The 14,692-nt window shown below is 29.7% G+C and overlaps 1 protein-coding gene across 4 annotated transcripts in view; it reads left to right on the top strand.

Moving 5' to 3' along the window:
- The window catches only part of LOC142331110 (zinc finger protein castor homolog 1-like), a 336,060-nt gene that overhangs the window by 314,603 nt on the left and 6,765 nt on the right, over positions 1-14,692 (top strand). For all 4 annotated transcript variants that reach the window (XM_075376798.1, XM_075376790.1, XM_075376803.1 and 1 more), the window contains 5 exons: positions 468-591; positions 4,216-4,404; positions 5,243-5,372; positions 6,947-7,060; positions 12,588-12,722. In XM_075376798.1, coding sequence (XP_075232913.1) covers positions 468-591; positions 4,216-4,404; positions 5,243-5,372; positions 6,947-7,060; positions 12,588-12,722 — 692 coding nt within the window. The remainder of the gene's footprint in view (positions 1-467; positions 592-4,215; positions 4,405-5,242; positions 5,373-6,946; positions 7,061-12,587; positions 12,723-14,692) is intronic.

Below are 14,692 nucleotides of genomic sequence, written 5' to 3'. Positions count from 1 at the left end.
TCTCTGATAAAAAAAAAAATTATTAAAAATCTTTTCTAGACTATGAAATTATTGTAATAAATTTAGTTATTATATATACTATAATTTCAATGCACTCTTTTTTTGTATAAAATATTAATAAAAGTAAAATCTAGATATGAATTTTAAAAAAAACTATTTTTTATTGATTAGATATTTAGGGAAAAGAACTATTTTGCAAATCTTCAGATTTTGGACCACAACATAAAAATCCTAATTATTCAGAAAGATTTTCAAAAATTGAAAAACCTTTCATATCTTTGTAAAAAGTATGAAGGAAACTTAGTCAAACCTACTGTAAGGACCTAAGAAATATCCACAGATCTATTAGGCTTATGAAGTAAATATACTTCATCAATATTAAGTTGGAAAATTTATGCTGAAATTAATTTTATTTTTGTTGTTTATATTTATTATAAATATTGTTGTTTTATTTTTGTTGTTTATAGGCATTTTCTGAATTGGAAAGGCTTAGGCCTCATATAGCTAAGCATAGTCCTGGAGCAATTCCAAATGTTATGGTAAAGCCTGAAAATAATAATAATGAAGAAACTGATGAGCTACAACATCCAGGCAAGTTTTTAAAATGGAGAAAATTAAAAATATGTTAATTTTTATTTAAAAATTTTACTTTGCTTTTTGTATACTGTTGCCGAATGAGTTCAACGGCACGTGGCACTTAATAACCTTGTGGTAGCCCTGAAAAGTGCCATTTTTTGTGTTAACTTTGTTGAGTTTGGAAGCTGTTCTCTGGCGATGTCGGGAAGTTGCAGCTTGTCCATTGAAATGAGACCAGGCTTCCCTTCAGCGGCAGTTGGATCCCCATTACAGTATGGCAGGTGGGTTGGCGTTGGTCGTCTTTTGTTGGCTTGGACAAGGCAGTTCTCCCAAGTGATCCAACGCTTGGTCGGCCCCTGCTGCTGAATCCGTTGGCCAGGGCAATTGAAGCCTGGCGAGTTGGAGCGGGAAGGTAGTGTCCATGTCCAGTGGCTCCCTCAGCAGGCCGGCCAAGCCTGCTGCTCTGGTGGGGATGTTGGCATCTGCCAGGAGGTTCCATGTTGAGGCGGCCAAGGAACTTCTTCTATCTCCTTCCATCTTCTTCTTCTTGGTCTTCTCCGGGTGGTGGTTGATGATGAATTAAAAATTCACTCTTGTGCACGCTCTTTTAATGGAGCCTGAGAGTGGTGGGGCCACAGCGCTGCTATGTTGGGAAAAATGCACGATGATCTGCGTGGCGGGAGTGACGCTTGTACCAGTGCGTAGGTATACTGTGCTCCAGCTGACAACTGAGCTGCTACTGTTGTCATCCGTCGATATTAAATTAGGCATATATGTGGTAACAATATGTATGTGGAAGTGATGAAGACCTGTATATACATATATATATATATATATATTTGTAATTACATATAATATGATTATATTATATAATATATGACAAACAATTAAAAGAATGTGTTTTAATGTAATAGATGTAAAATTTAATACCAATTGAAGATGTGGGATACCATGAAAACTAGTTATTATTGGAAATTAATATGGTAAGTTTACCTTATCCAATTACTGTGTTTTGGTGGTTTATATTTCATATAATATTAAATTTTATTAACATAGTGGCCAATATAATGATTAATTATAATATAATTATAAATTATTATTAATATAATTAATGAATTATTTGAATATTAAAATATATATATATATATTTATAAATTCCATTAAAAGAAATCACCTAATACAAAATATGGAGATAAGATATATTTTCCCTTAATGTTTCATGAAAGTACATTCATGGGATCCTGCATCCTCAATCTTGATTAACTTAATTCCATTATTGAATAATAAAAATTGTAAAATCAAAATACTAAAATAAAGGAAATTGCATATTAATTTACACAAGTGCAGCTATCTGTTGCAGTTTTTATAAGACTGTCCCCTCAAATACTGTCTGATGGTTTATCAAATTGTACTCGTACTCACCGGGTTGGGCTAATGGTGAAATTATTATCACAAATCAGCTGATTTCAAAATCGAGGGTTCTAAGGTTCAAATCCTAGTAAAGGGCATTATTTTTATACAGATTTGAATACTAGATTGTGGATACCGGTGTTCTTTGGTGGTTGGATTTTCAATTAACCACACATCTCAGGAATGGTTGATCTGAGACTGTGCAAGACTACATTTCATTTACATTCATACATATCATCTTCATTCTTCCTCTGAAGTAATACCTTACGATGGTTATGGAGGCTAAATAGAAAAAAGAGAGAGAGGTTTATCAAATTGAAATTTTATTTATATTTTCTATTAATATTTTTCCAATGTATTTCATTTTATGTCATTTTTATTAATTTCTAATATTTCTAAATTTGTATTAATATGAGAAACAGAATGTTTATTTACTATTAGATAGTCTGCCGTATTTGATATCTAATTTAATATTTTTGTAATTTCTATAACGTTCAAGAAATCTAGTTTTAAAGGATCTATTTATTTTTTCTACATAAATACTGTCATGGCTGTTCATGGCTTGATCAGGATATTGAGAGATTGACAAATGAGAATGTTTATATAACTACAATTTACTGGTTTAAAAACATAACTAAAACAAGGCAAATCATTAATAATAATAATAATAATGACAATGGTAACAAATAAAAAGAGTATAGTAATCATAGTGATTAGAACCACAATAATAATTAGAGTAATAGTAATAATAATAATAAGACATAATAATTAGAATAATGACAATAATGGCACAATAATAAAATTACATGCCAATAACAAACAAATAATCATAAATGTCAATAAACAGTGATTAGATACAAAACAGAATTTAAAGTAATCATCAGGGTTTACTTACAGGTAGATAAATAAGTAATAAATAAGATAAATAAGTAGATAAATAAGTAATGAAACCAGAATTCAGTCCCATTGAGAAAAGATAGAGCATGACCGCTAGGCTTAACATTTTTAACCATTAGTCTTGTATTAATAACAATAGTACAATAGATAAGTCAAGTATAAATATCTTTCACTACAAATACCTTACCTTAGCTGTTCACAAATAAAACTACCCTAACAGTTTATGAATGAAATTAAGCACATTATCTCTTTCCCTTAGTCTTACATTAACTCACCAAACCATTACTTGTGATGTTATCCTAGTTGCGTCAAATTAGTTCACTTCGAAAGTTCACTGACCTCCTCACAGAATATTTTCACTGACTGACATGTCGCAGACTGATTCTCAGAACTCACATCGTGGACTCACACCTGCAGACTTACACTGCAGACTCTCCTTGCGGAACTGATGTCGTAACGTCTCGCTAGACTGGTTCGCAGAATTGATTTTTAACTGGTCTTCCCAGGAGTATTTATACTCCTATCGTCTGTACCTGCCGGACCGGATTGGACCCAACTTGAAGCATGCGAATGATTGACCGAGCCCTTTCATTCCTGCGCATTCCTTGCCTTGGTCTGGTAACTCTTCTCATGGTAAAAACATTTGTTCACTGTGCATTGGTGGCCAGTATAACAAAAGACAATTGTTAAATGAACCTGTTACCTTTACTAAAGGGGTTTCTTTCAGCCCCCTTCTGGATTCCTCCCATTATTATATTTTTTACTACTTTCTTAATTGGTAAGAATCCATTACTCAGATCCGCTATACCGGTCTTGTAATACCATCACAATCATTACATTTAATTTTATAAACTCCACACAGATTTTTTATTTTATTTTGTAAATATTTTATTATGTTTGTATGCTAGTTTAAATATTTCTTTACTGTAAATTTTAGTAATGTTTTCAATTGTATTATTAGTGTATAAATACTTTATTTATATTTTTCACTCTTTTTGTCTTACTATATGTTGATTGTAAGATATTTTGTTATTGTGTTTTGATAATTATTTTACAAATATTATTAATTAAAGTAGTATCACTTCAATTTTCAATCACTACATGTTTATGATATTTATTTCATTATTTAACTTTTCTTTGTTATATATAATTTTGTTATTTTATATATACAATTTTACTGAAATTAATCTTTTTAAGATTCATATTATTCCTCTGCACTGTTAAATTATATTTTAAATTCCACTAATATAAATCTTTTTTTAATTATTTAATTAATGTTTGAATATGTAGTGTTTAATCATAATTTAATTTATATATCTTTTTATTTCTTAGGAGGACCTAATGTTATGCCCATGAATATAGAAACATCTGAAATGATACCACCCCCACCGCATTACCCAGGATTTAGTGCAGCAGCCATGGCAGCAGCTGTTGCAGCAAATCAACAACTTGCTCTTATTACTTCTCAAGGAATTCCCTTTATGTCACATGCAATGCCAGCATTATATACATCTCCATCAGGTTAGTTGCAGTTTTAGTTAATTTTATTAACAGATTCAATCGTAAAAAATTGGTAGATATTACCTCATTATTTTCAGTAATTCAACTATTATTGGATTATTTAAACTGTTTTTTTTTGTTTTTTCTTTTTTTTACTTTGACTTATTTTTAAATAATTTATTTTCTGTAGATATTTTCTTGTCTTTTTACTTCTGCCCCATGAAGTTGAAAGTATCATAATATTGGGTCTGAACAATTAATATTTACTAATTAATTGATCAAATTGGGTCTGAACAATTAAGATTTACTAACATCACAACTCTTCTTTTTTTAGGTGTCTGCAACATGTTAAGTAATATCTGCTTGTTAGGAGAAATTGATTATGTGGAAATTAGCTTTTTGCTTGTTTAATCAATTAGTATCTGGATTTTCCTAATTTGAATGTTTTCTTCAAGACTAGAGCTAGACAGCATATTCTTGAACAATAAACACATGTATACAATTAATACATTTTTAATTATAGACTTTATTATCTTTAATAAAATGATTAGTTTCACTGAGTTTTCTTATTACAATGTGGGTAATCTTTGTAGACCTATATTTATTTTATTCATGTACTTGGTACTGTAATTCATAGAAATCTATAATTTTCATTTCATTTTTTAAAGTCATGAGTTTTTTACTTTATTTACATTTATTCTTACTTCAAGCATCGAAATCCTTTTTCGTTCTTTTGATTTTTCTTTTTCCAACTTTTGGCTGAGTGTCCACTAAATGAATACATTTACATTTTTATGTAACATGTGTTCACTTTTTATCTTACTTTAAAACTAATTTAGTATGTTTTATTGTTGTTTAGGTTTAATGTTTGCTGCTCCACCGGGATTTAATCCTCATCATCCAGCTGCACTCATGGGTAATGGGTTGCTTGATTCTGCTCGATCAACTATGCTTGACCCTTCAAATAATGAACGTCATGTTTCCAAAAGGTAACAAATATGTTAACTTAAGATTAATTTTTATTAACATACCTGTGTATGAATAATTTGTGATTTAACAATTGAAAATCTGCAATAAAATAGAAAAAAATTATGTATTGTTTTTTATGACATTGTGAAGATTTTTTAGTTATTTGTTGGTTTTTTGCACTTTCCAGGTTTCTTGGAAATATAAGAAGTAATAAAGCACTTGTACTCATTCATAAATAACAAATCTCTTAAATGTTACAATTTCTTCAAACCTATTTACTTCATTTTCAAAACTAAGATTAAATGACACACTATGTTATCATTCAGTTCTTTTAATTACAAAATGAATTTCACAAAACTCAGAAATTTACAGGTCATTAACTACTACACAGCAGTAATACACAGTTTTTACATTTGTAGCACTTTGCTAAATAATCCTTGTTTTCATTTTATAAAGCCCTTTAAAAATAATATTATAATTATATAAAACATCCTTTTCACTACTGGAGATGAACTAATTTCTGTGCTTTGAAATACTGCATGTTCTGCTGAAAATCTGTCCATGACTTGTATGACTTGTCTGATTAATTCCAGCTACAAATGATAACCAACTATCTGGTTTTATGGGCTTCATACAAATTGGTCTGTCAGTTGTGTAATTACACAACAAAATTCTGTGAAATTATCCTTAAACTGTGTTAAATGTAATCTGAACAAGATGCATCAGTTTGATTTCTTACCCTCCACAGGGGAGACTGATTTAACACTATAATTCAGATACTTACATATGGCATAACACTCTATGCCTCAGGATATAAGTCCTGAGGCAAAGCCTAACTGATCTTAGGTAGTTCTTTAGTTTCTGAAAGAAAAACTGTTTTCTTTTTTTTTGCAGCACACATTAAACCTGGTCAGTGGACAATTATTGATCACTGAAGTGCTGAAGCCTCCTGAATAAAAATGCTCCAATCCAGGAAATAAGTTTCTTACTTTACTTAAAGTAGTGAAAGATCTGTGCATGGTTCACTACCTAGTGATAAGATTGAATGTTGGTTACAGTTTGGAAGGCTTGACATGCTGATTTACAGTAACATATTTACCTCGCTTAATAAGCAATGGATGATCACTGCAAATCTTTTCTGGTTTTCATAGGATGCTTGTGCATTCTTTGCTGAAACTCGTGCATGTCAGTTTGCCAATGTACATTGTTGTTATAACACTACAGACTATCACTGAAGATTTGCATTACAAAGCTATATTTATTCAGAAGTATGTGAAATTTAAACTTCATTCCATAAAAAACAATAATATAACTAAATTTGAAAATTTTATCTGTTATTAACCTCCTGTAGTTTTAGGTATTTTTAACTGATATTCTTTGAATTATTAGATAAATAACGTTTTTTGTTAATGAATAACAAAGTGCAGATTTCTTTGACAGTTAAATTTTTTTGAATTTAATACAGAGAAACAATATAATAATTATGAGTTCTAGAATAATGCAGTAGAGTAAGTTATATTGGTTTAAATGAGTATTTATTTAATTTTTTTGATTTTTCTGATATTTTTAAGTAAGTATTACATTTTTTCTATAGTAGATCTCATTCCCCTCCAAGAGATATAAGTCCTGAGGCAAAAAAAGCAAGAGTACAAACTTCTATGAGAATCTTGAAGGATGAACCAGTTCCTGAAGGCTATTTAAGATTTCGGTAAGTACTTTTTCTTTCTTCTTTGCTTTATGACTTTTATCAAAATATAAGATAGTAATATTTATTGTCACTATTGGTATTATTCTATGCAATACTGCATGGAAGTACAGTGCGTACAATGAAAATAAAAGATTTTTGATAAAGTTGAGACTGCATTACTACATAACCTGAAACCTTTACACTCATCTAATAGGTCAGCAATAATAATCATTGTACTTTTATTTACACATGTTTAATTTATTACTGTTTCCATTTTATTAGTTATAATTTATTATCTATTTAATATTTATTACTCTCATACAATTTTACAACTATTTATTACATAATTAGTATTAATAATTTACTTTCTTCGTCAGAACAGTCATTTTAACTACTACTGTCTAGATGTATGATAAATTTATCCATCATTGTATCAATTACTGGTTCCATCTTCTGATATTCAGTTTCAGGGTTTTTTTACATGTTCGCAATATGGTTTCCAATCACCCTTATTAATTTCATTCATTTTTGCCTCAGCTAATTTTTTAATATCTGACATTAAAAATGTTGTGTTATTACTACCAACATATCTTTTCCAGAGCTGACCATACCATCATGATCGAATTTAAATTGGGATACAAAGATGGAAGTTGCAGAACCTGATGTCTGTATTTTTTTAATAATTCATCAAAATGCTACTTTATTTTTGAATCTCTATGTGATTTAATTATGTTTTACAATTGTGGTTTTAACATTGCTTTATGAAACAGAAAATTGTTCTTTTCTAACCAATTAATCATTCCACTTTTCTATCATTTGAATTTGGAGGCTTCCCTAAAAGTGAAATGTGACTTGGGGGAAGATCAGAATTTATTTTTCAGATGCCCACTTCATGAAATTGTTGTTACTGATGCTGTCATGATGTCACCTCTTTTTGAGCTTGTTTTCCAATTTAATCTCACATTAGGGATGAACCCTATTTCCCCTCCAGTGTGGAGTTTGAGTAGTTGATCACTTTATAAGTCGGCACTTTTACTCTTGCATCACTCTCATTCTACCACGATTTTGTTGTTGAATGGGAAATTAAAATATACGATTCGTCCAAATAAACAATTGAAAAATTTTCTTTTCTGAAATCAGTCATTTTTCTTAAGTATTCTGTTCTCTTCCACTGAATGTAGCAGTTCTTTCTTCACATTTTTGAATGAATGTTAAATGCTTCTTATCTAATTTTCCTAACTTTATAGCTTTTTTCTTCATAAAATCACATACTTTATTAACTATTTCACAAGCTTGACTACAGAGCTTTTTATTCTTAACTATGGATTTAAATTCTGCCATTGCAAAAAAAATTCACTAACAAAAGATGCAAAAAGTATATAAATTCATTTTTACACACAAAATATTAATTAACAAGCCACACATTACAGAAGGAAACAATTATACCAATCGTACCAGGACATGCCAAGAATTGAACTAAATCATTTTATTGAAAATTAAAATTAGACATTAGTATTGAATATTATTTAACAATGAAAAAATAAATTATTTAGCTCTTCTTGAACATATGTAAAATGACTAAGTTAATAAATTATTATAATTTATATGTTATTGGCCTATAATATAATGATGATGTTTATTATTACTATAATCATCGTCAACAATGCCAGTACCCATTACAAGTGCGTATAAACATTCTCAAATAAAATATTTTGATAAGTTTTATTTATATAAAGTTGTCATTTACTTTATGACTCACTTGATGGGAAAGAGTATAATAATAATAATCTATTAATACAAATATAAATATTTGTATTTGTACTATATGCAGTAAGAAATATTTATAAGTACACTAAGTATTTTTAAGAAATTATTGTCTGAAATTAAACAAAATGATAATAAATTTTAATTTTGGAAAGAATTTTTGCTATTTATGAACATAGTTAAGCACCTGTATTGCACAATACTCGGTTTCTGAATGAGCCTAATGTTATGAGAAAAGAATACTACAATTCCCTGCACAGTGACTGTCTTGTCTGCCTTGTGCAAGGAAGCATTTATTTTCATCATACGAACTATACTATGTTTATGGATGGGAATATAGTACATGCTATGGTGTATAGTGTATCTATTTATTTACATTATCTACCCATATAATGTAAATATATTAACTGTAATTTACATGCATTGGAATTGGTGTAGTTAACTACTCAAAATTACAGTAAATATTATTCTTTCTTAACTCAAGGATAAATTATACAATTATTGTTAACACTTTCCTTAAACCAGAGCTTTTCTGTTCATGTTATGAACTGTGTTCTATGGAGATGTAATACTGATGTCATTCCTAATACGAAGCAGTTGTTTTTTCTTAATTTTTTTATCTTACTATATGGTAAAAATTATATTTTTGGATTGTAAAAAAATTCCCTTTGAAATGAACAATAAATAAGGAAAATGTATGAAAAATGAATATGAACTGTAGAGGCTGAAACTTTTTATTGATACATTAGTTTAAAAAAATGCTTTTCCTTTATCATCCCTTATTCAAGCTATACTTCCTGTCAACTCTACCGACCTCTCTTTACTGCTTCTGTTGTATTTCCCTGCAGAAGATTTAGATGAAATTGAAGAGTATGAAGCAGGAACAATAATCCTAAATTTGAAAGTTTTACAAGCAATAAAAGAAATGAAGAATGGAAAAACTGTCGAGATAGATGAGCTGCCATTGAAGTAGGATTAAAGGAGGTAGTGAAACTGTGTAATTTGTTTTACAGTGTTTGGATATTACCAGAAGATTTTCTTTAAAAAATCTGATTCCAGTCCCTCAAAAACATGGTATAAAATGTTTCAAAATCATAGGTCAATTAGTTAAATCTCTTGTTCAGCAAAGGTTCTTCTGAGAATTCTAAACTAAAAAATTAGAATAAATGGACTGATAGTTATAAAAAGACAATGTGGATTCAGGAAAAGGAAGAGACAAGGGATGCAACTGGGCTAGTAAGAAGAAGTATTGATACATATACAAGGGAAGATGTAAAATAATAGGTTATATTTTATAGGTGTGGAAAAATCATTCAATCATATTAGATGTGAAAAACTTATGGAAGTATTACAAAGCCAAAGAATAGATGGAAAGACTTAAGAATTGTATTGTTATCAGAAAGCTATATTGAAAATAGGGTATGCACAAACTGATTAGTTTGCCCTAGAAAGAGGAATAAGACAAGGGAGCTGCTTTTCCCAACCTTGATTAGTATGTGTGTTGTAGATGTGATAAAAAATGAAAGGATCACCATACGAGGAAGGAAAATAGATTGTACATAGTTAACATATGATATTTTGACTTAAGGAGATGGAAGCAAGGACATTCAGCAGATGATTTCAGAAATAAAAAAATATGACTGAATTTGAAACGAAAATGAATGTTAGAAAATTAAGTTAAGGACAGGAGACAATAGACCTAGAATTTATTTACAAAAGAAAGAATAATTGAACTAATAAAACAGTAAAGGAAACTAGGTAAAATGTTAACAAAAAGATCGCAAAAGTTAAAATAAAGTAAATAATATTAAGCTAGAAATTATGCAGTAAGTTGGAGTTATATTTTAGGAAGTATCATGTTTGGAGTGTATTTCTGAATGAATGTGAATTATATTGACTAAGAAAAAATGAAAAAAAAAAAATGGAGGCATTTGGAATATTGGTAAGGATTGGAGATAACTGAAGTGGTGGGGTGAGTGAACAAGACAGAAAACGTATCACAAGAGGAGAAGAATTAATTAAAACAGTGCTAGGAAAATCAGTTTAAGATATAAAGTGAGGCCAGAAAAGTGTTTTTAAATTGTAGATGATCTAAAAGAAAATGAAGAAAATGGTAGTTATCAAGAACTTAAAAGTTTAATTCAAAGTAAAAGAGAAGGGAGATGGGAGTCCATTCTCTTTTATTTCAAAGAGTTTGTCTTGAAATAAAAGTGAAAGGAGGTCAAGGTCTGCCTGAAGTTAGATAACTGTATGATATATGATTCCTTAATAAGATTTATGATTATCTTAAAAGTTATTTGTTGTTTTCATAAGTTTGATATCCATTGCTCAACATTCATGATCTGTTTTATTAATTATATATAAAACTTTTATATATAACATCTTCCTGTGTATTGTAGAAAGTATTTGCGCTCTTTACCACAACTATGAAAATTTCAGTAATTAAGATGATTTTGAATTTAAAATTTTTTATCCATTATTTTGCTGACTCTGAAGCAAAATGATCTTTTCCTCTACTCTACAAGATCTGAATTTAAATCCTGGTGATCTGGCTTGGTATTCTCTGTATACTCCAAAGTTCACCTCTCATTGTTAAAAATGTAAGATGACGGTAATTAAAGTATCATGATTGTAGTTGTGTCATAATCGTGCATAAATAATATAACTTTCTCTCAAATTTTCATATTAAGTTTAAAATAATTCTTTATTGTATATAGTAATTTTATAATTGTTTGTATTAAAAGTAGTAGAACAACAAATATTGAAATACAAATGTATGCTAATCTTAAAAAATGAAACATTGAAATTTTTTATATTCAAATTGGCATTTCTATTTCTATGGAAGGCCAGGGTGCACTTCCTCAAGAGGACTGCCCTTCCCGTGCCTATAACTAATCAGGGTCCGGATATGCTCCCCATGCATATCCGGGGATATGCTCCCCCTGTCCAGTGTGCCCGCCCCGCATACCTTGGGGTCCTCATTGTGTCATCAGCACGCCCCAACCCAAGCCACCCTTGCTTGCGGTTTGGGCCTTGGCACCCACAGCAATAAGGCTGTCCCCTGACCCTATACAGTTCCACATTTTGTACCCAGGTGCCCGTATCTTTTTTCACCCCTTTTTTTCCCCTAGTATCTATGTATCAGCATTTCCGCTACAGCCGAAACCATCCTGGCAGGAGGTGGGTCTGACCACCGTATAAATGTCTGGTGCTACTTATGATTCTATTATAGTCTTTACATTCAACTAAACATCAATAATTAATTGTTGATATTATTACAAATCCATTAGTGATTTGAATATATGTTTAATGAAAATTTCTAATACCATACTTTTCTAGTAAAATAATGTTTTGTTTTTCTCTGCAGTCTGTTTATTTCATTTCATTTACATTTTGTTATGTAGGCAACATTTGCTACTTTATTAGTTAAATTTATCATTTTATATTATAAATAAATGCATTGTTTATTTATTTACTTGAGATTAAGTATAGATCCAGTGCTCTACTACTAGGTACACTAGGTTTCTTAATTCTCTAATTGTATTTATTTGTTTCATAATTTGTCATTAGTTTTTGTTAGAATATGAATGGTAGTTATGAAGCTTGTTAGAAGTTTGAAAGAAAAAAAGTAGTCAACTATGGCAAAACTCAATTATTTTTCCTTAATAACACTTTAATTAATAATTCAGTTACTGCATTATTAAATCCTGACTTATTTGATTAAATTTTATCACTAATTTAACCTTATTACACAGCAACTTAATTTGAATTCTTGGAATTTCAGGTTTAATGAAGACTGCAGGTATAGTCATTGTGGATACCGTGAACATCAGACTCACTTCCATTGCATGCGTCAAGATTGTGGTTACAGTTTCTGTGACAAAACAAGATTTGTTCAGCATACAGCTCGCCATGAAAGGTATATTAGATTTACTTGTAAAAATTATATGGAACATGTTTTGACCATGTATGTTCAACTAGTCATTACATTTTTTTTTTTTTATTGTGGTCTGTTACAGTTTGTTTTACCCAAAGAAAAGATAAATATCATGATAAAAATATCTAATCAGGCAGTTATTATGTACTTACTTATTAAATAATAATTATAATAACCAAACCAAATGACAATTACAAATGTGGAGTTCAATAAAACTGTTATGTTTGTTGTGTTTTTTACTTGCTACTTTTGTACCTTTTACAATTATTGCATTAACTTTCCATTTTATTTGGGAATATTAACAATGACAAAATTTGTAATAAGTTCTAAGGTAAATATTTGTGTATTATAATTTTTTATATACTACTTACTAAATGTTTATTGTTATGAATTTTTAATAACAAGCTGATGAACGTTAAGTCATCCCCTCAGTAAAACCACATAACACCTACTTTTTTTAATAGTGTAAAACCTCAAAATGGAATCTGACGGGACTAAGTAAAAATTCCATTTTGAAGAGGGTTCCATCTTGCACAGAGTTTTTAAAAATCGAGCTAATTTATCGTTTAGGTCCTGTTATGACAAATTATACAAATGTAAAATGAAATTAGACAAGGATAAACATTTGGAATAATCTGGAAATTATACTGCATTCAGAGAACATTACTACTAATTTTCAAAAATTGTTCAGTTACACTAAAAGAGGGTGTTTTTTATTTTTACACCTTAGTAATTGTTTGTTTAAAAGTTAAATTTAATAAGAAGTATACTTATCCTAAAACACAACATGATGTAAAACTAATTCTAAAATAAAATCGTTTTCTAAAATAGTCAAGCACAGTTTTCTGTTTCAATAATTTACTCTTGGAACTTTTGTTTTCAATAACACTTCTAACAGTAAACATATTCTATCGCATATCATCACTGTTTAAACGAATCGTGAATTCTTCCTGCTGTATGACATACTCAATGCTTCTCCGAAACTGTTAAGTTTATTTTTTGTGTCTTCTTGTTCTTCTTCTGAACTTTCATTAATCTTGCTAGTTTCAGACAAAATAATTTGATCTGCAGTTTGAAATCCTTCTTCGGTTACCAAACAGCTGACAATACCCATGTAGTCTTCAGTATGGACGGATGTTTGACCACTTTCTTGCTACAGAAATTCAACTTCATGCAATATTGTTGTATTGTGCAAAGTACATATATCGAGAACATAATCATCAGATTCTGTGCAGAAATCAGCTTCTTTAAACACATTTTTAACAGTTATTTGTAATTTGTTTGCACAATGAAGAGAGCCACCTTAGTGCATCTAGAACAGTAATTTTAACGGTCAGTTCTTCAACAGATGAACATGAATCCTATAGCGACTGCAGAATGTGTTTCCGATATTGAATTTTTATGTTTTTAATAACCTCCTGATCCATTGGTTGAGTTACACTAGTTATGTTTGGAGGAGAGAACACAAGTTTTATGTTAGAATAATTTCTATGAAGGTGACACAACATATTGTTTAAAAACAGTAGAATATTTCTATTTTCACTAACCATTTTTTCATTTAATAGCCATTTTTCCATTATGTTAGACGTCAAGACTTTATTTGCGTACCATTCCAGTGGTAGCTGAACAACAGTTTTGAAATTTTCCAAGATTTACCTATCACCAATGGTTTAAGTAATGTGCCATCCCCAAAAACATGCACCTGAACAGTCACACTTTCTTTGGATTGTTTGCCTCCAATACACTTTTCATTTTTGAAACAAAGTGTTTTTTTCGGTAAAGCTTGAAAAAATAAACTGATTTCATTGCAATTACCTATATTTTTAATTCATAACGTACAGTTATTTCTTTAATTTCATTTTTCCAGCTGATAACTATTTCTTTGTCTATATCTTTAGCCTCACCCGAAATTTGACTGTAAGAAATATAATTCCTCACACAAATTTTTCCGT

The sequence above is a fragment of the Lycorma delicatula genome, chromosome 1 (assembly GCF_047948215.1).
Source record: "Lycorma delicatula isolate Av1 chromosome 1, ASM4794821v1, whole genome shotgun sequence".
Taxonomy (NCBI): domain Eukaryota; kingdom Metazoa; phylum Arthropoda; class Insecta; order Hemiptera; family Fulgoridae; genus Lycorma; species Lycorma delicatula.
The sequence above is the reverse complement of the archived record's forward strand: the minus strand, read 5'-3'. Positions and strand labels throughout refer to the sequence as shown.